Source organism: Chaetodon auriga, chromosome 2 (genome assembly GCF_051107435.1).
Source record: "Chaetodon auriga isolate fChaAug3 chromosome 2, fChaAug3.hap1, whole genome shotgun sequence".
Lineage (NCBI taxonomy): Eukaryota > Metazoa > Chordata > Actinopteri > Chaetodontiformes > Chaetodontidae > Chaetodon > Chaetodon auriga.
The window spans coordinates 8,311,569-8,337,844 of record NC_135075.1 but is presented as its reverse complement, the minus strand read 5'-3'; the positions used below and the strand labels follow the sequence as shown (position 1 = coordinate 8,337,844).

The window sequence follows — 26,276 nt, the reverse complement described above, 5'->3', positions numbered from 1 at the left end:
CCTGAAGATTTTTATTAAGCAGTAGTGTGAGGACATCTCCTTTGAAAATAACAGTTAACAATAACACACACACATACACACATTAACATAATTACACACACACACATTAACATATGTTAATGTGTGTGTGTGTGTGTGTGTGTGTGTGTGTGTGTGTGTAATTGTTATTATCATACTTTATTATAACTGAAACAGTCTAAATAAAATCAAGAGGTAGTGCAAGTTGTAGCAAAGGTTACATTTCCATAGACGTGTTCTCATACTCTCAGCGAGCGAGCGAGCGAGCGTTTGTGTTTGGCGGTACGAAGCGAGAGATACACGCGCCTTCGTTTTTGTGTCATGATTGATTCAGCCGGACGAACTGTGGAAATTTAGCATTAGAAAAATAAAAACCAAAGAAAAAATTGATTGTTTTGATTGTAGCATCATACTCATAACCGATGAGCAATTAGAAAGCATTTTTAACTGTCAAAGGAAAGCCCCTTCTTCTGAAGTGGTTGCTTCCCTGACGCACATGTGCTGCTGTCAGTTTCTGACACAGTTTCTCATTCGATGCCATTTAGCCCACTTCGCTTATCTTCTCTGATCTGCTCCACTCAGTCTTGTGAGGAACCACCTGATTTGGAATTAACCCCCATCCCCTCTCCTGTTGACCTTCCACCCCGCTGAGCCTAAATTAGTTTGTCAAGGGTGCAGGTTGAAGGGGCAGACTGAGCAGAGAAGGCACACATGGCGCAAAAGACCCTGATGACCCATCAGCTGATCCAGTCACCCATTAACATTCTCTCAGCTTCACATGCAAGTGTTTGACGCAGGGTCTCCATGTCTCATGTCTCCTCCTCGTCTGAGTTGTCTACAAAGATTGCAGTGTTCTCGGAGCTTCTCTCATGTAACACAGTTCTTGCATAATTCATGGCGATTATGTCACATCCTTAAGTGGAGATATGAAAGGAGAGCGTTTTTTAGCACTGTTTTGTTAATTTAATTAACATGATTTTTTTAATAGTGATCGATATACAGACAGGAAATGCATGGAGAGAGAGGGGGTCGACATACAACAGTCATTTATTTTAGTGCCTGCAGTGTAGATAATTAAATTTAGGATTCATTAGGTGTGCAGACTCAGCAAACAGCTTCCTAGATTTCTTTGTAGCATGAAAATGTACTGTAGTTGTGCTGTTTTTTTTATGCTGCCTTTTTGGCCAGGTTACTCTTGAAAAAGAGATTTTAATCTCAACGAGACTTTAACTTGGTTAAATAAAGACTCTCTCTCTCTCTCTCTCTCTCTCTCTCTCTCTCTCTCTCTCTCTACCTATTTTGCTGTCTATCAAGAAACCTATTTTTGACACATTCCTAATCTATTTAATCAGTATGATATCAGATTGTTAATCTGTAGGCCAGACATCTTCTCCATTATTTGTCACATCTCAAGTTTAGATACTGTGTTATGTCCTTTATAAAGGCCAAGGTTTTGTTGTGTTGCATTTATTGAACTTCTATGTATTAACATGTTATTTGCAGTATAGTGTTGAGTAGTGATTATAAAACCATACCAAGGTTCACAGTGCAGAGTAAATGTAGAACTCAAACAAACAAACTGTATAACACTGCAAAAATATTTCTGAGATAATTACTCCCAATAGCTGGAGAAAATTGGGTTCAAACTAATCACTGGCTATATCCCACCATAACTTTTCTGCTGCTGTATCTTATACCTCAGTAATGTAGGCCTAGTTTCTTCAATCTGTTCTGCCTCTCTCCCACTGTTTTTCAATTTATTTGATGCTGCACTGCTGTGGAAGAAGCAACAGGACAGAAGGGGGTGTAGAAGTCAGACTACTCTGACAATGACTGGGACTGACGTCAATGGTGGAGGACTCTGAGTGAAGTGTCACGTCTAAGGTGTAAAAAGATGATGCTTGGCTCACACTTATTGCCCTCATTGCATTCAACACTGCATGACGCTCCGGCTCCATGAGCTGATTTGAAACATCCATCGCCACCAACATTCAAAACGGGTATTATCAGAGTATAGTAAAATATGCTGAAATTCGTAGATGTGTGATTTCTTTTGGCATTTATTTGCATATTTGTCGAGTGAGTGGGCTGTCAGCCTGTCAGGTGGCTTGTGGCATGACTGTGAAGTTTTCTGTTGCTGTTTTAACCACACAGCATCCTGTTTCTCTGTCATGGCCGTGCGGTTTTAATAATGAAAAATGCACTTCCGTCATTTACATTGAAACAGCATGACGTAGAGTCTTAAAGTCGTGGCTGCTCTTCTCAGTTTACTGGAAGTGCTTTCATTTGTAAACACTGGGGATGGAAAGAGGGCCAGGCTGCTGGTGACGATGTCGTCAAACAAACACACGTGTTGGCCGGCAGGCAGGATCCAAAATGGGGAAATGACCTCCGTCATGCTAGTTCATATTTTTTTTGACAGCATATGCGCAGAGCTGTGTGTCGGAAACACTGGTGACAGAGAAGTGTGTGTGTGTGTGTGTGTGTGTGTGTGTGTGTGTGTGTGTGTGTGTGCGGTGGTGGTGGGGGGCAGGTGAACTAGGTAAACACAGCCTCTGTCTCTTGCATTCAGGAAGTGGAACTTGCTCACAGCAGTTGTCTCCTCCTTTCAGAATGAATGTGTGCTCATTATTTTAGTGTTGCGTGATTCCCCTCAGGCTGCCGTCTGACCCAGGACTGGTTTGTGATTCGCACGGACACCTCACTCGCCCCTACATCTCCAAATCAACCACTGAAACCAAGGGACTTTTCCAGACCAGTTCTCCGGCACGGCGCTGTTTCTAGCCAGTGACCTCAGTGGCTACGCAGCATCCCCCACTTTCATTCATGCTGCATTAGACTGATGGTTACGCTGTCTGTGGGCCCTTGACTTTGACATGGCTGTGTGGGATGTGCCTCTATGTTGTGAAGAATTAAACATAAATGCCTTCCCGTGACTTTGGCCCATTTGGAAACAGGTTCAGACTACACACAATAACAATGGCATGTGGTGGTCAAGTGCCAGAGGAGATAGAAGCATGAAAGAATGCAGCTGAGTGGCCCTCAGGCCCGTTTGAACGCAGCAACCCCCGAGCTAGCAGCTGGGTTTCATGTCTCTGACACGTTTGCATATGTATATGAGTAAAGTGCATGAAAGTTACGATAAAAAGTTTCTTTTTTTCCCGTATTATAATACATACCATAACACTACTTTGTATTAATTCTGTTAATCAGAACAATCATGCAAAACTTCTGTGACAAATCCATTCAAATCCTAGAAAAGCCTCCCTGTGTTTCACCAGGTGAATGCTTTTAATGTGAAGGAGCTGCAGTGAGAAGTGCTGGGTTCACATTAGCCACGTTCATAGTGGATTAATACAGCGCTGAGGGAGTGAACAGTAAGAAGGAAATTTGAATCCAATGCAGGAATGATGGTCTCCACTACAATTAATGAAAACTATTATAAAGAAGTGTGATTACTGATTGTAAATGCATCAAATGGCTATTGCTGGAAAAAATGTCAAAAAACAAAACAGAACAGAAAATCCAGTATCACAAACGGCATGGCTAATGAAAATCTTAAGGATTATAACTGAATTTTTCATTTTCTTTTTGCAGTATTATTTTGTCATGTTTAACACACATACATAAAAATTCCAACCAGTAATAAAATCTGAATAATCCCAAAGCTCTCACTCCGTACAACTGCCTTTTTGTTGTAAGCTGATTTTTCTGGCCCAGCAGTTTACACCACCAGCCACATTTCGACAACATTTGTGCCCACAGTGCGCCAAATTTCAACTTGTCAAATGAGTTTAAACAGCCAAATAATCAGTCAGAGACTCTGCCCTGTAAGGACCTTTTCACTTGAGAGCATTCACTAGCAGTTAATAGCTCCTTTGATTCAAACTTTGCAACAGTTTCTTGAACTGAACTGATAAAATCATGATGTCAAACCTCGATGTCTCGTGGCTGCTGCTGACACCAGTTCGCCAGTTACACGAGTGTCAAATGTCTCATTCATGCCAGGAGAAGTTTTACTGTATTTTCACTCAGTATTTCAAAAGTGTACTCCTAAGTTAAACACATTCTACCCCTCCACCCTAAAAAGAAAAAAAAAAAAAAACTCATTACACACACAACTGCAGCAGCTACGTCTGAACAGCTCACACCAGCTCAGTTCCAGCCACGGCTGCTGGTGCGCTCCATTTCAGCGCTTGGTGAAACAGCCTATTATAGCTCTTGTCTGTGGCCCACAGGAGCGTTCAAGAGCTGCGTGTTTATCTCAGCGCTGCATGTGAGGCAACTTGTGTATCGCCGAATGCGGAAGTTTTTTTCTCTGTCTTGGTTTACAGATTTTTGTAAGTTCGCCAGTTTTGCTCTTGTGTATGATGAGACTCAACAGAAAGGAAACACATCACCGATAAGTGAACTGCCGGTTACAAGTGATTTCAAGAATGCCCTCATATCCCATGTGATTGTGATATGGAAAGTCCCTCATGATTAATTTGATTCCACTTTTAGAATATGCTTCAAATCAGTGCACACAGCTGAAGAGGCAAAAACGGGGTCTATGGTGAAAAACACAACTCATATAGGGCCTTTAGGCTATTTGTACACACTTGATGCTTTTTGTGGTGAATGTGTGAAGCGTTTTTATCTGCACTGAAGGAGGAAAAATAGATCAGCTTAGATCAGGAGTTTGATTTAGAACAAACAATAATTACTTCTTTCATTACTGTTGATGTGCAGGCCGTAACCAGTCACATTTGTGTTTACCAGGAGCACAACTTGGACTGGTTCCCACGGATGCGGGCCATGTCCTTGGTCAGCAGCGATGCGGACGGGGAGCAGAATGAGATCAGAAACCTGCAGGAGAAGCTGGAGTCCACCATGAAACTGGTGTCCAACCTGTCAGGCCAGCTGACCGAGCTCAAAGAACAGGTCGGTTGAATTGAAGTGAAACGCTGACAGAGACAAAGACAGTGTGAGACATGAAGCGTGAGAGGCAGGTTTTTCTAAAGACGGGGGAAAGCAGATGTTGCTCGAGGTTTGTTTGTTTGCCGCTCATTGCCCTTTAGATGCACGGCTTACTAAATGCAAAAGGTGATGAGTCATTGTTCACAACACAGCTCATGAGGCTTTGTTTGCATCTTTGAGAGTGACGATCTGTCTGGATTTCATTACTGACCTGTCGCTGCTAAGATTGTTTTTTATTTTTACCTATTAATTGATTTATTTATTTATTTATTTATTTTTTTACTGGATGAAGCCAAAATTAAAAAATGTATAAAGCAATTTCCTTCCAAACAGTTGATTTTCATTTGACTGGTTAGTGAGATAGTTGTTCTGTGAGAGAACAATTTTAAAAGTTGGCTTTTGCAATAAATTACACTCAACTGCTTCTCAGTGGTGGAAGAAAACATTCTGCTGATGTCGCGTATAAACGCAAATAAGGCTTAAATTGCACAATTGCTGCAATCCACTGTTTCTAGTAAACAGAATTGTAAAAATGTCTTTCCCCTTGAAATGAGAACTATCTGTGAGGAAGTGAATGTGACCGAGACATTTTGACCCAGACAGGGGGAAATGATTATTGTGTTGCTGAAAGCCGTGAAGGGCACAGTGGCATCGGTCACATTTCAGCCCAAAGTCAACATTCGTAAGGCCTGTTTTGACTTCAGTAACAGTTTAAAAGCATGTTGTGAAAGTGTGAGATGATGAATTCAGATTTTCATTCTTTTCAGGATGAAATTGGCATTCAGAGCAGAGCGCAAACAGGACAATTGTGGTACAAGCGGTTGTGTTTCATTTCAAAGAAAACTGACTGAATTAGAAAATTATAGTGTAAAAAAAGGCCAGCCTTCCACTGCTAACTGACTCTAAACTGTCCACGTGCTGTGTTTTAATGATATTTTTCTCTAACATGTCCCTCCGCGCAGAATTATTTCTCCTGGAACACTCATCACAAGACCACTTTGTCTTCTCACTTTTAATATTGTTGTGTTTCAGTGTTGAGGTGCAAATCACTACCTTCTGTTACTTTAAGTTAATTGTGAGCAGAAAACCCATTCTTATTCCTGCTGGTATGAAGGTTAACACCTGTGTTATGACTCATGTGCTTTGCCTAATCTCTGAAATTTCTTTTGACTGAGTTTCAGAATTAGTGGCTTGTTTTCTGCTGCTTTCGTCAGAAGACGCAGCAGTGTGGATGACGAGGCTGGCAGGATTTCAAAAGCATCCGTTTCAGTGCAGCAGTGTGCAGGCTCTGTGCAGCGTTTGTTATTTTCTGTAAAGTGATTATGAAAGAATGAAGACTATAGACCAGAGCGGCTTACTGTATTTAGCGGAAGAGGTCGTGCATGCCAACAGAGGTACAGGTGGAATGATGTCTGACATTTTGTCCTTTCTGTGCTCGTCAGATGACAGAACAGAGGAAGCAGAAGCAGCGGATTGGCTTGTTGGGACACCCTCAGCACATGAACGTCAACCCTCAGCAGCCTGCGTAAGGTTCAGCCGACGCGGCCCAGAAGCGGGTCAGCAGCAGCCGAGACGGAGCGCGCAGTCCTTGCTCGCAGGTTGCACACGCTGTATACTGCACTGAGAGTGAGTGTAACTTAGAACAGTAGGGAAACACTGTAACATAGGTAGTCATAAAGCGATGTGTAGCTCTACCCCACGCACGTGTTACTCCTAATAGTAACGCTCACCCACCTCATTCTGTTCAGTCCAGTTGGAATTGGTGCCAAATGTTTTCTATGTAGAAATAAATTGGATTTCTCAACACATGGCCTTTACTGGTTGAACTTGAAACACGATATAGCTGACTGGACAGGGGGAATTAGTACCATTCGTTTTGTTTTTTTATTTCATTTGAATGTTTTCTATTTATATTTCTGGCATAACAAGCAGTATTAAATGTCTTATTTTTGTATGTTGTGCAATATATTAACTTAAATATGCAACCTCATCGGTGTGTGGACTTAAGTTTCATCAATCATGTCTTATTTAAAAGCGTGGGTCGATGTTTTTGTTTGTACTTTATTGCCACTGGATAAAATAGGGAGTAGCTGGTTGTCTTTACTTGCGTAACTATATAGATGATATTTAATAAGCTGGCCTTCTCAATTTAACTTTTTGGTTTTAATTTCTTGAAAATGTGCAGACTTCTTGAGAGCCACCTGCACTCGGTAGAGGTAGTATATTGTGTGAGAGCAATATATGCAGATAGTTTTCTTTGGCCTGTGTGAATCCAACGCTGTCATATCTCAGTGCTAAACTTATTTTATGATAAATTTGCTTTCTTCTTTATTTTGGATCTAAAGGACATTTAGAATATTTGACTTGTCTGTCAAATACATACTGCGTATTTTTTTCAGGATCACTCGTGCAGTTACAGTTTGCTCAGGAGTTGTGTAACTGTTACTGTAATAAACATTATTCAGTATGATTTGCAGCTCTGCAGCAAACTTGTTTCATTTGTGCCTGTTCTGGTCCTCGTTTTACAGTCTGATACCAGTCTGCTGCTTGTGCAGAGTCACTTTTATGTTCATGTTCACTAAAATCTGTTAGTTGGTTTTATGCTACAGTTAGAATGATGATTTTTTTTTTTTTTTTTTTTTTTTTTGGACTACTTTGTGTACATAAAGTTTGTTGCTTATCTTTGCTTTTGTATAGAAAAAGGAGATGAAAAAAACTGTCACTCATTCATGTTAAGATTAACTCAAAAACCTAAGCCCTGTCAATTTGTATATGAAAGTAGAATTATTTATTAAAATTGATGTAATTATCCTTTACTTCATGTTGTGTTTGTTTGTTGATGAGCTGATATTAAACCATTAATGTGCTCTATTGTTAGAAAATGTTTAACAGTGAATTTGCCTCAAACTGTATTTATTCACCCTCGTACACGATCACCCACTGTCGCATCAGTGCATCTCAGATAAGTCATCTCTATTAATACTGGTGTATATAATAATACCATTTTCAGCTCAGTGACTATATAAGGCGGTAAAATGAATCAATAGAAAACATGTAGATATTTCTAATGGCAAATTAATTAACAAAATATAAGCACATTGTTTTTGATTGTAAGAATATTGAGGGAACAGCAGTCCAATGTGCAAATTGTCAGTGATGTTTTAGTCACAACTATGAATGACACCTGTTGACTGTAGACAGTACATTCCACCAGTCAGATGCATTCATGAATTCATCTTTTGGCTTTCAGAGAAACTGCCGTCAGCGGGAAATATCCATGTCTGAAACCAGCAAACGTCGGCGGTCGAGTGGAAAGTGCATAACTGGGTGGTGTAAAATTGCAAACACTGGCTTTCTTCAAACATTCTGTGCACGCATGAAAGTATTTATCACGCTCAAATCATCTTCGGGCAATCTGATGCCGACATGCCTCTCACTCATACCATGTGTCCAGCAAACAATTGTGTCTTGTGCATGACTGTCCTCACTTAACCTCTTACCCAGAGTTAACACACTGTTTTCAGTTTTTTATAGTTAAACTAAAACCGATGTAAGAGTACACCTCTGCTGATAATCATCAGCTAACAGCTATACTTCCTTCAAACTTTTATTTTCTCTACAGACTTACATTCAATAACTGGATCAGATCAGATCTGCTCATAATATCATGTCAATTCTTGCCTCCTGTAATGTCCTTCACTAACGTATTACACTGGAGCTCCACTCAAGAACATGTGAGTTGGACTTCAGCAGATTTAGCAATGGGCTAACACTGCTAATTCTAATTATTAGCATCAATACATAGAGAGCATTTCATAGTTCATCCAACAGTGTCCCCATTTGTATCTTAGGTGTCATGTTAAGAAGGAAATCAGTGTCTAGCTACATACTCAACACTTTACAGTAACAACACAGGTGAATATTTGTAGTAATGGAACGTGCAGTTACTCCAGTGCTGTACTTAAAAACTTAAGATATTATGCTTTTTGCATCACTACAAGCTTCTAAATGTGATACATTGTTACAATCTACCCAACACTATATGTGTCAGTAATAATAATAATATCTCTCTGAGCTTTGGTCCCATGTCAGAGCGAACACTGACTTTCTGTGAGATCTTCTCGGCCTTCAGCAGCGCTCACAGACCGCTTTCCCGCTCCCTCGTTTCCGCCTCCGTTGTTTTGGAGCTGTTTCTATCTTTAGTCTGCGGCTGCTTCGGGACGTCGGCGGGAGGAACCGACCGACCAGTCGGGCACTCTCGGTTGACTGCGCGCGTGACGTCACGGACAGGGATCTGCTGCTCGGCTCGCTCGTGGCCATGAGGAGCTCAACGTGACAGCACACCGGGAACAAGCTGCGTTAATGCTGGCAGCCAGAACACCACGAGGACTTGAAGTTCCAGCCCAGATCCTGATACGACTGCTTCTGTTAGGATTCGTGTCGTGCGTGTGCATATGACTCAACGTATGGGGAAAATTAAAAACAATATAGAATGAAAGATAATAAAACGTGTTAAAACTATTTGAAGTCCTCTGTGTTAATAGCAGAAATTATTATAGATTATTATTGTTATTGTTTTTGTTTTGATTTTTTTTTTTTTTCATTTTATTATTGTGTGCGTGTGCTGTTCTGCTATGAACTTAATAAAAACACTGTTCACAGAGTGGTCTAATATATCCATATTATTAGCTGTTCCAATCACGGACTTTACTTTAATGTGACCTTATCTTCTTTTAGTAAACCCCTGCATTGCTGTTAATAATCACACAGGCTTCTGGCTAATGATTAATACAAATAAATAAATAAAAACTTTGTGGTGTTTGACACTCCAGAGGCTGTAGCTTTTCAGCTGGGCTGTTATTATGCTGCCATATGTGCAGTTAGAGAAACGGTGCTTTACTGCTCGCTCGCTGTTGCTCCACTTGCTGCCGTCGTAAACACGCTCGACTCTGCAAGCACGGCTTTGCCTCGAGAGTCGGAGCATGGTGGTACACGGGACTCGGCCCCAGTGGAGGACTACTACAGAAATGGGTTGTACACCAGCAGCAGGGCGAGGGGAGGGGTGTGTGTGTGTGTGTGTGTGTGTGTGTGTGTGTGTGTGTGTGTGTGAGTGTGAGTGTGTGTGTGTGAGTGTGCGGGGAGGGTGAGGAGTTGAAAGCGCCGTCCAACACGTGAGGCTCATGTGACGGTGTCGAGTCTGTGTCTCTAGCCGAGAGACGTGCCTGCAGTCACAGGGTTTATTTAACACGTAGTCACAAACCCACCCAGCTCTCACACACTCGGCCGGTCGTGGAGCCTCTAGAGACGCACAACTGAGCCCGGACCTCAGGGTGACAGCAGCGCGCCGTGCCCAGCTCCAGCGCACACACACTGGATTAGAGGACATACCTTTTTTTTTTTTCTTGCTTTTTATTTTTTTGCTACGATTTGAAGTGCGACTGCAGAGACACCTTTGGAGCGTTTTGAAGGCTTGTTGAAGTCATTTATTCGGATTTGACAGTTAAGCGACATGGAGAGGATTACCAGTGCGCAACCACCTCCCTGTGTGCCAAAACTGGATATAGCTGAAATGCAAGGGTAAGAGAAAAAAGAAAAAAGAAAATTAAAATTATTCTGTTCTTTTTTTTTTTTTTATCGTACTATGTAAAGCACTTTATACTGAACTCAAACTGGCCCCAAAGTAAAAAGTAACTCATTTTATCTTGTCTCCAAAGAATGGATTTCCCCATTTATGTGTACAAACCCAGGAGGGGCATGAAGCGCGGGGAAGAGAGCAAGGTAAATTCAGGTTAAAATGCATCATTTTCCTGCATTTGTCAATTCAGCCCGAGCAGCCTGGATTTCACTGACAGCATTTCAATCCTCTCCAGGAGACGTACAAGTTGCCACACCGGCTGATCGAAAAGAAAAGACGTGACAGAATCAACGAATGCATTGCCCAGCTGAAGGATTTGCTGCCAGAACATCTTAAGCTGACAGTGAGCATTATCTCTTACATATGGCAAATCTGCCAACAGCCAGGGAATCTGAGACTCCACATGGTTCTGCTGAGCAGTTTGTCTGCTCCAGCCTTTGGATTCACGTTTTACCTCTCAAAAAATGAAAGTTTGGGATTTTAAGAGCAGAGTAGAAATGGGCCCCTTTTTTTGAAGTTTTGTAAATTTCTTTTATCTTCTTTCTTTTATTTTCTTTTTTAATTTTATCTCATCGAAATTCTAACAAGGTTATAGATTTGAATTTGTTGTTGAGAATTCCGTGTGTGTGCGTGGATTGCATGACTTCCCGGGTGTGTGAGGCTTGTCCTCTGTTCAGCTGCAGAATGTGTTACATAAGAAAGATCAACATGCTTATCGAAGGTCTTCCTGTTTTAGACGCTGGGTCATTTGGAGAAAGCTGTGGTGCTGGAACTCACTCTCAAGCATGTGAAAGCCCTGAGTACCCTCCTGGAGCAGCAGCAGCAGAAAATTATTGCGCTACAGAAGGACCTGCAAATTAGTAAGTTTGATGCCGATGTTGTGTATAAGTACAAACGGCTGCTTTTAAGGAAGCGATCTGTTGTCTATTAGAAATACCTCAAAGAAAATTTTTCCACTATAGTTGACTCTTAACACTGTGGTTCTAACCGACCAGGTGATCATGGAGGCGACAGTGCAGAGAGCAGCGAAGAGATGTTCCGCTCTGGCTTTCACCTGTGTGCAAAAGAGGTGCTCCACTATGTGGCCAGCCAAGAAAGCAGCAGGGACCTGACCCCTTCCCACGTCATCAGCCACATCCAAAAGGTAGCAGCTGAAGTCCTGCAGCATCGAAGCAGCCTGCACCCAGACGAGTCCATCCCTCAAGCTGCGGAGAAACGGAAGAACTCTGGACAGCCCCAAAGGGTGTTTGAGGGTCCAGCTAAGAACTGTGTTCCTGTCATTCAAAGGACTTATCCACATGGAATGGGGGAGCAGAGCGGCAGTGACACAGACACAGACAGCGGCTATGGGGGCGAGCATGACAAGCGTGACCCCAAAGCCAAGTGGTCAGTAAGCCATGCAAAGGAGGGGGAGCTCAAGCACGTCGCATCAGAGAGGACGACCGGTGCGATCAAGCAGGAGGGCGATGAGCCTCAGGCCAAGAAGTCGAGGTCTGACTCCTCAGAGGACGAGGTTCACGCAGCAGGAAGTCCTGGCAGCTACATGAGCTTCTCCCCCAACCAGCCCCCATTTTGTCTCCCCTTCTACCTCATCCCCCCTGCAGCTGCACCAGTGGCAGCCTATCTGCCCATGCTGGAGAAATGCTGGTATCCCGGGGGCATGCCCATTATGTACCCGGGCATGAGTGGCTCTGCGGCGAGCTTGCCCACAGAGGCAGTTCCCTCATCTCTGGTGATGTCCCCGAGGGCAGGCTCCCCAGTGCCCCACCAGAATCCCATGGACTCCCCTGCTCTTCACAAAGCTTTAAAGCAGGTTCCCCCACTGAACTTGGAAACCAAAGACTGAACAGATGAGTTTCTGTTGGAATCTCTGAAAGTTGAAGGGTTTGGATGGTTGGCCCACTGAAAAGAGGGTAAACAAACACAAACGCACTGGTATCCCTTCAAACCACCGCCATCAGAACATTGACCCCAGCAAAGAACCCTGAATGGCCACCGCCGTTTATCGTCAGCTCCTGGCACGCTGAAGCAGGACTTTTGTGGGAAACCTGGAGTGCCCACGTGACGGCTCGTAGATCACCTGTTGCACGGCTCTGAAACACTGTGAAGATTCTCAGTTTAAAGACAATGAGTGCGCAACATATTGCTACAGGGTTTTTTTTAAGCAAGGTTCGTCTTCTCCACCCTCAGTGTTGAATGTCATTGGTAACCCCAGAATGTAAGGCACAGAAAAGCCCCCCCAGAATTATTTGGACCTGCTTTTTGCACACACACCAGTCTGTAATGAATGTAAAGATTGAACAAAAGCCCCTTGTAGATGCTGCTTGAAATTATCATTACCTTTTGTAGATCTGTGAAGGGAGGATCTACCTTCAGTCTTTGTCGCTTCTGTAAGTGCAACACACCATTGTTTAGACTAGAATGTTACCAAAAACGAAAATGTCTGGTTCATGTTGACCATTACATTATAACAGACATTGCTCTTTTGACCCTTTATTACCTTGGAGCTAATTGAACACCATGTTCAAAGAATTCAGGGCGTTGTCACTGTACGAGGTGTGTCACTCATGTCTGTTGAAGAGTGATGTGGCCATACATGCTTTTACGATTTAACTTGTGACTCATGACTATTCGTGCATCTAGATGGCGTTCCTGTGAAGTCATGTGTTGTAATTACTTTGTTTATACTACTCGTACATCTCTATTTTTGATACGTGACCCACTGAGTGTATTTGCATCGCTACCAGAGGAAGGTTGAGGCAGTCCTTCGCTGTATGCCATGAGAACGTCTACAGTATATAGCATTGTGCTCAACCTGATTTGCATCTTGCCCACAAATTTGTCAAGTTAAGGCCTGACCTTAGCTCATGCTGTTGCCTTTACTCGTTTAACGCAGACACAACGATGGCAGGTGTTTAAATGTATTTGCTTTAAATGTGTCTGTGGCAAAGAGAGTGAATGTAAAGTTCAAACAAAAATAATAGTTTTGTATAGGAAGAGGTACTTTGGATTTTTATTTTGAAATGTAACAAAATGTTGTTTGTTGTACATATTTTGTATATAAAGTATTATTGATATATATTAAAATATTAATAAAGCTCCCCCCACCCCCCATGTGGAATTTGTCTTTCACTGCCCGGTGGCTTAAACGTGTTGTAGGCAGCCAACCTGACAGCTCCTCATAACAACACATACTTACATAACACTTACATAACCCGTAAAGCAGCAGAGCCTGTGCAAATCAATAACATGTCTTAGATTACAGGCTGTAAACATTTCGAATTCTGAAGCATTTCTAAGGAATTATCTGTGGGATGTTAGCGAATTTTGGGAAAGCAGTAACAGTGAACAGTGCAACTTTTAGCTCGTAGCAGTTGGTAAGATCATGGACAAGATTTTGCTCACAATTACTGTCATGAATATTACACATTCATAAAAACCGATGATCCACAAGATTAGTTTAGAAATGAGAGGTAATAACTTTCTGGCTTCGGTTTTCTACAAAAATGCAGACATAAACTACAAATTCACTGATTTATCTTGATATAAGTTTTCTGGTGTAGTCATTTCACTCCCGTGCAGTTTATATGGTTTATATCCTGCATGGCAGCCACTGTAACAATACTGAAAGTGTGCTGAGTAGGAGCAAAAAATGTGTCTGGCAACTTGAGAACACCACAGTGGATGGAAATGGTATTTGAGGTTGCGGGGGAAAGGGCCATATCTTTGATTTACTTTCACATTTGATATTATGGAAGACCAGTCTCCACCAACCTCCTGCTGCTAGCTGACGGTTTCATGGGTGGTAACACTGCTGTAGTTGGAGTGATAGTGAAAATAAGAAGGACCGTATCATATGCTTTCCACCCACCATGCCTTCCAAAGAACTGTGGAAATGCTGTTCTTCTTTCTTTTCTTGTAATCACAACAGTATTTTGTCATTTGGTCTGCTGATAACTGAAGTAATTTCAACAACACAATGGCCGCTTGACAGTCACGATGTGTTCAAAAATGCAGTACCAGCCCCACCTTGTGGATTTAGTCCTACACACCATGCTGGATACCATTTTTACACCAAGGACCCTGCTATAAATCTTCATTAGACCCCGACTGATGTGGTGCTGCCTTAAGGAGCAGCGACTGAGAATACGTCAGAAACAATTCAGTTAAAGTATTTAACTTTCAGTCCGAAGCCCCTCATCACAATATGCTCATTGGTTTGGTCATTGTCCTGTGTACTAAATACGACAGCATTTTAAGAGAATAGAAGTTTTTAAAGCCACTCTAATCAGTATTTTTTATTATCAACTGATCAAATCACATCATGTAATGTGAAAGTTGTTGCTAGTGGCAGACCCACAGAGAATCATCAACTCCGCAGTTCCTCTACAGCAGTTCAACGTCTTTCAGTTCATTGTTTTGGTTTTACTGCCCGCAACTTTATTGTTTTGGTTCTCTCTCACTACTCTCATCAGTCTCATTTCCAGCCACAGCAGGAGGTTGTTTTCAGTGGAAAAGCTCTGATAAACCCACTGTTCACTGTCTGCCCAGCACCATACAGCCAAAGGACAATATTAGCAGCTAGCTGGTGAACACAGTGGAACATTTAGCAGCTAAAGAGTTGAATCTTTGCCTCAGGAGAAGATGGAAGATGGAACCAGACTGGAGCTAAAAGGAGAGTGAATGTTGGACCTGCCTTCAGTAACTGGACAGAGATACGATTCCAAATGTTAAAACATAGCAAGGTTGCTTTTATCAGTTAGATATTTAGATGAGTTAGCAAAGTGAAACCCATTAACTGTTTGTGGTAACAACATGTCAATGTACTGTTTACAGCTTGGTTAATGTAGATGTGCTAGCTCAGGAGCACAGAGATGATGGCACAATGGATGAGACAGCTGCGTCCACAGAAGAGCCTGGATATCTTCTCAGGACACGAACCCAGCCAAAGCCACTTCGGTGACTCTCTCATCATCCAAACTTTTCACCATGTCAGTGTTGATATCACACACTGGCCATTCAGCTACATACACTACTTTGAATAGATCTCTTTATTTGTACTGTTTGTTTTCTATCATCCTCAATTTGTTCACAGTCTTATCTGAATGCACTCTTTACTAACTGGAGGGGAATTCATAATTGAAGGCAGGATGTTGCCCCTCTGGAGCCTCACTGCCTGTGGCGGTAACTCTGCTGGCCAATGCAGAAAACACTGACACCAGTGTAAAAGAGGCAGGGAAAAAAGACAGTCACGGGATCAAAAAAATGGCCTCCAAGAACCATAGTAATGTGATAGCAAGCATAGACCTTGTTATTGAGATGCTGGCCCGAATAATGTCTAACTTCAAAACTTATCACAAAGGACATAACAGCTGGGATGACTGTGGACCTTATGGTCATGGACAAGGCCTGCGTGGTTATTACTGAGAATAGCGTGTGCAGCAGCGTGTGAGGCAGCAGGCCAGAATTATCAGGCCTGTGAAGCTGATTTCTCACAAGGCTCCAAACACTTAGTGAGTGCACCTCAAAGAAAACGATGACTTTAAAGAGAAGGTCCAACAACATCCATTCATCCAGCCACATGGTGGGCTAGCTGAGGACCAGAAGCTAACACAAGAACCTGATGCAGAAGCTTCACAACCACATCAAACTGTATGAAAACAATACGCTAACATCACTGCTGTTAGCTAACTTCAGTTTTTATTAAGCATAATAAACGTGTGATCGGTCAGCTGCTTCTGAAAATCAAACCGAATCAATAAAACAGTTTGCAGTTCACACATAGACCATATTGATTTTCACTATCTATTGGCGCTTATCAATCAGGAAGCAGTGAAACGATAAAGATTTGTCAGGTTCCCTACGTGTCAACCACTTGCAGCCTGGGCCACAGCAGTGCAACATTATCCTTTTGAAGGCAGCATTCGAGCTTCCCACCCAGAGCATGACGTCAGAGTTAAAGGGCTGCCGTGTGAATTTTGTCTATTATAGATATGTTTGATCAAATAGTTTTTATGTCATCCAGATATATCACAATGAATTCAGTCAAAGCAGTGAACAGTACCTTCATGCATTTTTGTTAAGGGTTCACAGGTTATGTTGCAACTTTATACATCATGCCATTTTCTGCATGGACTTATTGATTTGAAAAAGAAAGGAATTATTACTGCCAATAGTGTTAATGAATGAATCTGCAGTAGCAACACGCGCAGGAGACAAACACATTTGAACATTGTATTGCACATGTGAAATGAGTTAATGGCAGCTGGATTACAGTGTATATTCATCCATTTATGTTGTGGGTGTGCAAGTCATGTTGCAGCCCCTCCCTGAACCAAAAAAAAAAAAAAAAAAAAAAGAAGAAGAAAACAAAAAGAAACAGCTTTTTTGGGATTTTTGTTTTTAATTCTAATTCATTGCAATGTTCAAGTCATCACACAAAGTGATTAGTTAGAGTGTGTGTGTGTGTGTGTGTGTGTGTGTGTGTGTGTGTGCACAGATCTCTATAGGTTTATAATATCTGAATGCTGAGATGTTTGTGAAGACTCAAAACTTATTTTTCTTGTACATACATGTTTTTCCATTTTGACGCTCAAACACGTGTGGAAATTTGACACAAATAAGAGTCTATATAACAGGCTCAGCTGCATTTTATTCAAATTGCTGTGGTGTAGCCTGCACTGATCCTCAGTAGGTGGGGTGCGGCAGGTTCACTGTGGGTAATCTTCCATGTAATAATGGTCACTTGTCCCTGTTTATATCAGCCTCATGCAGTCGCGTTATTTTTGACTGAGTAAGCATCTAAGACCCCTTTACTCTGTCTGTCTAGTCAACTTGCAATTGGTTAAAAAGCCAAAGTATAAAACCTTCTTCAATCCTCACATCAGTTCTCAGCTTGTGTCCTGAGACCACGACATTAAATAATGTCACTGATTCTGTAATGTGATTCAATAAGCTCTATCCTGTAGCACAGAGCCATGAAATGAAAGCACGTCATCTTTTTTCTCTGCAGCCTTAAAATTGTTAAGTAACTGAAACTGTAAAACTTGTTCAAAGAGACAAAATGTCTGTTTGTCGAGATAAGTGCTGCAAGGCATTACTGCATTCCTGTGCCAAGAACAATAATACCATTTCCGGGAGGACATTTTTCAAAATAAAAGTGTAGCTTCTACAAATGACAGGCTGCTGTCTTCAGTATGTCAAAAGCAACAGCAATAACACATTTTAAGATGTACAGTGCAAAAAACAGACATAACTATGATTATTAAGAACACAATTTATTTTTCTTCTGTCCTTCCATAATCCAATTTATGAAATGACACACCCTTCACTTAGACTTAGACTGTTACTTTATTGATCCCAATTTGGGAAATGATTTCGTTGCAGTAGCAGTTTAAACATACAGACAAACACAAAAGATAAGAATGAGAATGAAATACTAAGAGAAGAAGAATTTTCTCAAAGAATACAACTAAGCGTATAAACATGGAATTACAGAAACTTCAGTTGAACTCAGTTGTGACACTTTGAGAAACGAGTGCACAGTGTTTGCCTTTTGATTTCTGCAAGAGCACAAATAATCATGAGACCTAATCATTGCAGGGAGGTTATAGCTGGGCTTCAACAACTGAAATGCAGAATATCGAGTTCTGCATGTCACCAAAACCAAAGAGTTCCTCTTTTGAACACGGAGGCCCTGGTTCCTGTCATTGACTTCCTGTAACACTGTGGGCAGGCTGACAGTCATCCAACACTTGTGCTACTTAACACCCTGTACGCTCTGCATATCATGAGAAATGATTATTACAACTGCAACTATCATTATTATTATTATTATTATTATTATATGCAGCTATATATACATATACACATTTTATGATAGTAGTAGTAGTACAAGTAGTACTGGTAGACTATTACATTAACTCAAAATTGTTAAGTACAGTTTTGACATACTTGTACTTTACTTGAGTATTTCTATTTCTATCTCTGATATTCGCCTACATTTTACGGTGAATATTGTACTTTTCATATCTTATTGTCATTGTTATTCACCTGAAAGTCATTGGTTTGCGTAAGCCACATATCTGTGCGAACTGTGTGACCTTTGTATTGGCCAGCTTTTATTTTGGAAAAAGTCGGAGCGGAAGTCTCATTCTTGTTCGTCCCAGCTGAGCTCATCTCCAAGTAGTTTTGCTGCTGACACTGACCCGCACCGTTGGTGTGTCTTGTAGCAGGCTTGTTGCAGGTTGCCTGCAGCCTCTGTGTGTCCGCAGACAGACAGACTTGAACCGCAGCGATGCAGCGGGGTCCCGCCGCCTGCAGTGCCGGCCCGCGGCTGGCCCGGATCGGCCCGCTTAGGATGCTGCCGCTGCTGCTCGGACTCGTGGTGTCGTGCCAGGCAGAGTCCGCGCCACCCACGGTGAATATCAGCCTGGATGAAGACCCAGAGATGCGATGGGAACCTCTGACCAAAGTCTTTGACGTTGACTTTCTGAATAAAGCCGCCGCAGAGGTCATTGAGTAAGTTATCCAGCAATGGACGAAACATCCTGTTTATTTCTGCTGCAGAAGTTAACTATTAGTTATTTAGTTCGTCTACAGCTAAAGTGTTTTAATAACATAGGACTGATGCAAAAACATGCTCTTGACAGTAAGATTTTCAGGGTAGAAACCTAAATCCTCTTTGTTAACTAACAGCTACAGATTCCACACTTTCACTTTCTGTATCAGTATGAGCGGAAGTAAACAAAGAGGAAGGTGAACTGCAGTATAATCACCACAAACAGCAAAAGATGCTGACAGAAAGCACACATTATGGTTATTATTACTATCACACTTTATGTCAGCTTTGGATCAGCAGGGAAACTAACTTATGGGTGAGCTCTGTGCTGACAGTGACGCCACGTTTCTTCTTCTCGTTTGATTTTTGTCAGCTCCACAGTTCCTAAATGGGTGCATCAGGCGGTGACACCGATCGTGGAGGCCTTGGAAAAGTACGTCCCTCAGCCGTATGCCGGGGAGATCCGCGGGATGGCCTCACACATGGGAGGAAGCCTGTCAGACGTCATCATTCTCAACTTTGCCTATGAAATTTCTGCGTATGTCTGAGCTCGAGTCTAATTACACATTTATAGTAGAACTCGGTGAAAGTGAAAGCCCTCTCATGCATGCAGACAAACTTTATGCCTTCCTAGATTCTGCACAAGCATTGTAGCTCAGGACAAAAATGGGCACGTGTACCACGGCAGGAACCTTGATTATCCACATCCTATTCTGAGGAATCTGACTGTCAACATAGTTTTCCTCAAGAATGGAGAGGTACAGTGTGCGTTCATAGCACCTCAATACTAAATTACTGTGGAACCTCCTCAAACTCAAATGAGGATTGATCAAGGATTCTTTTTGTGGTTGTTTGTTGACACACCCATTCAGGTGGCGTATCGTGGAACCTCATTTGCAGGCTACGTTGGTCTGTGGACAGGACAGAGTCCTAACAAGTTCAGTGTCTCTGGCGACCAGCGGGGTAAGACCACACTGCTTCTCAGCCGCCGTGAAGCCCAGAAATGCTGCTTTTACCAGAGCTTATTGTGTCTCTTTGTTTCCGTGTTTGTTTGTGATCATCAGGCAGTGAGCACTGGTGGAACTGGTGGAAGAATGTGGTGTCTGCCCTCCTCTTTCGGCGATCCCCAGTGAGCTGGCTGGTGAGGGAGGTGAGTGTGTTGCAGAACTTTGTGTAATGAAGATAGTTACTGTGTGTGGAAATGAAACTTTGACTAACAGCCTGGAACGTATGCAGACGCTGGAGGAAGCAGAGGACTTTCAGGATGCAGTGATGCGTCTGTCCAAAATCCCCATCATCACCGGAGTGTATTACATCGTGGCTGGCGTGCGGGCAGGAGAAGGGGCCGTCATCACCAGAGACCGAATGGGCCCCGCTGATATCTGGCCCCTTGATCCTTTGAACGGAGGGTAGGCAGAATAAAGCATCTGAGGAGACTCTGGTGCATCAGGCTGTGTGACGCACTGCTTGAACCTAAACAGAGAACTGTGTGTTCCTGTTTTAGATGGTACAGAGTGGAGACGAACTTTGACCACTGGCTTCCTCCTCCAGCCTGGGATCATCGAAGGTGAGTCATCTCATATGACGGCTACACCCGCAATACTGTTACTATTATTGTTATTAAGCTGTTGTGATGTGTTCATCTCATAGAGACGCAGCAAACAAAGCACTGAATGCTACCGGCCAAGCTCACATCAACATGGAGACTCTTTATCAGGCAAGTCTGGACAAATAAATCGATATTTCTGTGGAACAAAGTACACGTGATGCTAAGAGGAAAAGTATACTGCTCATTGTGAACGTCAGAGACGACGTATGGATTTGTAACAGCGTCTCGCCCTGCAGGTTTTGTCGACGACTCCAGTGTGTAACGGGTAAGCAGAACGTCGTCTGTTCATCTTGCTCTCATTTGTGTCTCAACCACATGACTGTTCCTGTTGCTGAGATGGGGCGACTGACTGTGCAGAGCAGTTTCTGTCCCCTTTGCCCCACCTCAGCAATACTGTCAGTAGGCCTTTGTTTGTCACCATACTTCAGCACAGACCACCTAGCATGAAGAACAGCAGTAGCTGAGTTTCAGTCAAAACATTTAGAGGACATGACCTACAGCTCCACGGCCTTATTTTTGACATGCTCATTATTTATTCTTAGATTTTTGTAGGAGCCTTTATGTAGCTTGTTTTAATGAAGTTTCTGTTTTGCATGACCTTTGATAGTATCTGTTGTCTGCTATGTTGCCAGAATTACCATTTACACCACAACAATGAGCACAGCAGCCCCTGAGAAGTACAATACGCTTGTCAGGCCGAAGGTAATTACATTACATCTTAATGTCTATACATGTCTGCAGTCTCAATTCGTCGCTCAGTCAATTTGTCCTGAAAATCTGAAATTCATACTTCTTCTTTCAAGGGCTGCACACTGAACTGACAGGCATCGAGCAGTCGGCCAACGTGCAGATTTTTGCTGCAGAGTGTGCGTGTGTGTCTGAATATCATGATCGTGGACAGACTCATCATCGTGTGAAGATTATATAATCGGTAGAAGGGAATTGGACTGAAGGATCTGGAGGGTCACAGTGCTTTTCTGCCTCTAATAATAGAAAAATAGCAATGATCATTTTTGTCACCTTGTACCTGCAGTTTAAACATCAAGCTTAATAAAATGTTTGTTGCTTTAATGATTGCAGTCAGTTTGAGTCATTTAAGTATTTCACAAGCCAAAACTCAGTTTCCCTGTACACTCCTGAAGGCTTGATTAATAGCTGGAACACTCATTACAATGTCTCATGTTCACTCCTCCAGTAAATAGGACAAACCTGAAGTACAACTTGGCAGCAGGAGTTATTTCTAAGTCCCATCAGCTCATAGAGCCCCAGAGAGCAAACATATTTTTATGGCAGTTAGTATTTCTATAATTTGTACATAATGTACATATATAAAGTTTTTGTGCTTTATCCTGCTTCCTCCTTCTCTTGACTCTTCTATTGTCACTGTTTTAGCTGTTTTGCTTTTCAATACTTACTAGCTGTATCACCTTAACCTCCCCAGCATGGGATCAATAAAGTTTTATCTTATTTGTAGGTGTCCATTATCAGGAGTTAATGGACACCCTGGAGCCAATCAGAACTGAGTATTCTCCGAGACCAAGGTATAATACAATAATAAATTACTGTCACTAGCAGATAAACTTGACAAATTAAATCACAATTAGTAGTAGGCTATAAACAAGTAGCTTGCAAAGAACAACACATTCAAAACAAACAAGAACCAGAACTCTCTGTAAGCATTTAGTGCAAATAGGAATTTAAATTCCAATGTGAAATAATATAGCAGCTGAAATGGAGAAGTATAAAGTTAAATCACAATTCAAGTAGTGTGAATACAAAACTATAAAAACAAAGTAAACGGGAATCAGAGTTATGTCTAAACGTAGTGACACCACACTGGTAAAAATGAAACGTGTTCTCTAATGAAACATTTTTTTCTGACAGTTCCCTTGCTTCAATAACAGAAGCAGTCATTCATTTGTTGAGCTGTTGTCTTTTCACTGCTTCCGTAAAGTCTACCTGTGGGGAAGTCCGAGGCAGTGTGTTTGTGTGGGTGGCAGCCTGAGCAGCAATGGCAGCTTCTTTCTCATGAAAATGAGCTTTTCTGCTCGCTCTGCTGTTAGTCTGTTTCTCTTTTCATCCACAATGTTGGAGACTGTGCTAAACAGTCTCTCGCATTCTACGCTGGTGCAGAGGGCACAGAGGAAGTGGCAGCAAGGCTGGGAAACCAAAGTCTGTTGGCTCCCCAGAACTGGAATGAGTTGCCTGAGACAGGCATTGCTGGCTCTGTGAAAAATGCCTGGACGACAGCGGATCCAAGATCCTGATGCTGCTGCACAAATGGCAAATGCTTTCAAGCTGCTCCTGTGCTCCTGCTTAGTGCTGCTGCTTCCTCATGAGGGGCCTTTGCTGGTGGCTCTGAAGCTTCTGATGCTCCAGCTGTGTTCCTCTAAAGTTCCTAGGTCAGTGCATCTACTGCACAAGTTGAGCTTTACTCCAACCAGCTGACATGTTTAACTTCCTTCATGCAGGGTAGCTTCATAACTGCTAACTAACCGGTTAATTTTGGCATGAGGAGCACTCCAGACTGCATCTCCCAATGAGGGTTCCCATCAGAAAAGATTGATGTCAGTCCAAGTGTCCTGGAAGATTTCAAGACAAAGGGGAGGAATTCTGGTCAAATACTATCTGTTTTTGGGCTCTATTTTCCCGTGTGACAAATAGAGACAGCAATTTTTGAAATTGGTCCAGTATTGAGCAAGAACACTGCAGCTGCCAAACGGACTGCAATCCACAGCCACTGACAGTGTTTGTTTTTGCTTTTGACAGGCTCAGATTGTTCTTTCATGTTATCTGACAACATTATGGAAATGATCTCTACAGAGATGGACCTTTTTGTTAGAAAGTAAGGTCCTTTTTGTTTAGCCAGAAACAGCCACTATATCACTCCACACATTTACAGAAACAGTCATTTTCTCAACACATGGATAAAAATGTATAAAACACATGTTGTGCGGAGAATGCCCTCAAAACCTTTTAGAGCAGTTTTCAACTCTATGGCTTCCTCGAACAGGAACAATTAGCAGAAGGCATATATTAAGCAAAAATCAGTTGAAAATATACTTACATATATCTATTTATATGGAGAGAGATATAATTAATACAATTCACTCTCCTCAATGCAGTCAGGTTGGGTGTGTTCATGCACACTGCCCTACACAATACTAAATACCAGTAGGAGTTATACCATACACTATACTGTTCTTGCAATTTTATGTTAAAGAGCATAAAGTCGTTCTTTGTCTTTCTGGGAGTTTATTCTTACACCTGCAGACGTAGTCCTCCTTTCTGCCTCAAGTGAGATGGCAAGAATTGAGCCCAGAACAGGGAAAGTTGTCAGGTTGTATACAATGCATCATCTTGTAAATAGGATGACATTACTGTCAGAACAATGTCAGCACAACAGGCATGTCATAATGTATTGTTCAGTCAGGACAATGGTCAATCAGCTGCTTTGATCATGCAGGATGTTCCCTTAATCAGTAGATGAGTACATACATGGTGTCATGGTCTGCAGATTAACACATACATACACCTAATCAAATGACATAGTCAGTCATTTGGCTTTAAGGTAGTGAATGTTTACGACTGAATAAAGAGAAGATGAAGTCATTTGGTTCACAATTGAGGGACAGAGAAGATGAATAATAAGAAATCCTGTTATAATACACTACATTCTATCATACACACCACGATAGAGTGTCACCCAGTGGACTCCCACCATGGAGAGGAGCAGTGTGTCAAGAACGCAACCTGCATTAACTGAAATTACCATCCAAAAACTTAACACACAGTAGGAGCCCAGCACTTACTAAAGCCTTAGTCTGCAGGTAAACCTCAAATACAAATATAATGGGGCACAGCCAGCTGGGATTAGGAAACAAATAAAGCACAAAACAAAACAAAACAACATCAAAAAAAGGTAAAAAGCAGCGGCTGGCCTGGTCCCTTGTGAGAAAACAAACTGAACACATTAGCTGTGTGTTGCCCAAATTGAAAACATTAATAAAAGAAATGATAATAAAATATAGGCTTACTTTGCAAGAATACACAAACTCCCATAGCACATTAATGCAGGAGGATAGAGGGAGAATTCTGGTGTACAGATGCCAGACTACACATATAGAAACATGTATATTGTTTTACTAGTATCTGCAGGTCTCTATAGCCACAGCTGTTGGTGGTTATATCAATGATATAATAAGAGGTAAAATGCCTACAGAATAAATCAATTCTTTTTCAGTCTCCACATTGTTACACCCTAATTCCCTGACCTGCCTCATTAATGTATCAGGAATTCACAACTCAGATAATAAGACTGATGAATCTGATTTCTTTATTTTTCCCTCCGAATGGTGGAGGTGGTGCCCTAATTCAACAAGTGCAACTTAGATATGAAGTAGATATTCACCGACACAGCTGATTTCTGGGCCAGTGGTTAAGGTTAGGGTTAGAGTAAGTCTCCAGAAAAAGAGTGTAAGCCTGTGCAATTTCCACAAAAGTGTAATTGTAGTTGTGTGTGTCTATATGAATATGCCTGCAGTGTAGGGGGGTGTAGTGGGGTAGGGTGCATGTGTGTGTGTGTGTGTGTGTGTGTGTGTGTGTGTGTGTGTGTGTGTGTGTGTGTGTGTTTGGGGTAGAGGTAGGGTTAGGGGGCATACAAAGGGTGTATTGGGGGCCCTACATCATGTGAAAAACATGTGATCAAGCGTGGCTTTATCTTGAAAGCAAAGGGAGCAACCTCGGTCCGTTCCTGAGAACATCTGAGCAAGTTTGCTTCTTGAGAAATTAGGTCTGTGGATTATCTTAAATTGTAATAACACATGTCTAGATGTTGAATGGAGCCCTTCCATTGGAAATGTCCAAACTTCGTCTGAAATATCAGCTCCAAAGTCAAGTTGTGGAGACCCGCATAGCAGTGGAGAGATCACTCATTTTAGCGCAGATAGACTTGTCTGCCACCTTTGACACTTTTGATTGTACAACCCCAATCTCAAAAAAGCTGGGACGCTGTGTAAAATAGAATTTACGTACATGTAAAAAAAAAAATACTGTCCACAAGCTTTCACATTCACTCAAAGAAACGTTCAGCATCAGCAAACACAGTGATGGTTCTTGTTTCATTTGCTCAGGCAAGTTTACTGTAAAAAGCCCAGCTTGAATTAGCCTAACAAACTGAACAAGGATGATACTATTTCATGACAGCTAATGGGATTAGACTTTGAGGCAGACCTCCGACATCAAGCATAGATTTTAAAAATGAAATATTGAACATAGTCCTCTCAGCCATCTGACTGTACAGAATCAAGCCTTTGTTTCAGGGGATTCCTAACTTTTGAACAGTAGTGTATAATAAGGTAAATGAAATAATGAAACAAGGATGAATAAAACCACTGCAAGTAAATCAAAAGAGAACGCTGGGAAGCATGTTGTGGCTCAGCAATGAGTCAGACCTTTGAGTGAGTATAGATGAACTCAGACTACTGATCTCCTCC

General features: G+C 41.9%; 3 protein-coding genes across 13 annotated transcripts in view; all 3 read left to right on the top strand.

Annotated features, from left to right (window-relative positions):
• The window catches only part of itpr1b (inositol 1,4,5-trisphosphate receptor, type 1b), an 83,580-nt gene extending 75,787 nt beyond the window's left edge, over positions 1-7,793 (top strand). For all 11 annotated transcript variants that reach the window (XM_076752555.1, XM_076752547.1, XM_076752529.1 and 8 more), the window contains 2 exons: positions 4,780-4,941; positions 6,420-7,793. In XM_076752555.1, coding sequence (XP_076608670.1) covers positions 4,780-4,941; positions 6,420-6,506 — 249 coding nt within the window. In that variant the 3' untranslated portion in view covers positions 6,507-7,793. The remainder of the gene's footprint in view (positions 1-4,779; positions 4,942-6,419) is intronic.
• Positions 7,794-9,909: 2,116 nt separating this feature from the next.
• bhlhe40 (basic helix-loop-helix family, member e40) lies at positions 9,910-13,726 on the top strand. Its single transcript, XM_076752632.1, has 5 exons — positions 9,910-10,554; positions 10,692-10,755; positions 10,848-10,955; positions 11,349-11,472; positions 11,608-13,726. Exons 1-5 carry the CDS (start codon positions 10,487-10,489, stop codon positions 12,456-12,458), a joined length of 1,215 nt encoding a protein of 404 aa, XP_076608747.1. The 5' UTR covers positions 9,910-10,486; the 3' UTR covers positions 12,459-13,726.
• A 5,037-nt stretch (positions 13,727-18,763) lies between these two features.
• LOC143330858 (N-acylethanolamine-hydrolyzing acid amidase-like) lies at positions 18,764-21,850 on the top strand. The gene is made up of 11 exons (XM_076747621.1): positions 18,764-19,132; positions 19,546-19,710; positions 19,807-19,930; positions 20,045-20,135; positions 20,237-20,322; positions 20,409-20,581; positions 20,677-20,739; positions 20,823-20,889; positions 21,018-21,046; positions 21,414-21,483; positions 21,585-21,850. Exons 1-11 carry the CDS (start codon positions 18,909-18,911, stop codon positions 21,600-21,602), a joined length of 1,110 nt encoding a protein of 369 aa, XP_076603736.1. The 5' UTR covers positions 18,764-18,908; the 3' UTR covers positions 21,603-21,850.
• Positions 21,851-26,276: the final 4,426 nt, after the last annotated feature.

Excerpts from the sequence above, each read along its gene's own strand:
- LOC143330858 (XM_076747621.1), top strand. The coding sequence starts at position 18,909 with ATGCAGCGGGGTCCCGCCGCCTGCAGTGCCGGCCCGCGGCTGGCCCGG. Across the intron at positions 20,136-20,236 it reads TGTCTCTGGCGACCAGCGGG|GCAGTGAGCACTGGTGGAAC; the intron begins GTAAGACCACAC and ends TGTGATCATCAG. Across the intron at positions 20,890-21,017 it reads ACATGGAGACTCTTTATCAG|GTTTTGTCGACGACTCCAGT; the intron begins GCAAGTCTGGAC and ends CTCGCCCTGCAG.
- bhlhe40 (XM_076752632.1), top strand. The coding sequence starts at position 10,487 with ATGGAGAGGATTACCAGTGCGCAACCACCTCCCTGTGTGCCAAAACTG. Across the intron at positions 10,555-10,691 it reads GATATAGCTGAAATGCAAGG|AATGGATTTCCCCATTTATG; the intron begins GTAAGAGAAAAA and ends TTGTCTCCAAAG. Across the intron at positions 11,473-11,607 it reads ACAGAAGGACCTGCAAATTA|GTGATCATGGAGGCGACAGT; the intron begins GTAAGTTTGATG and ends CTAACCGACCAG.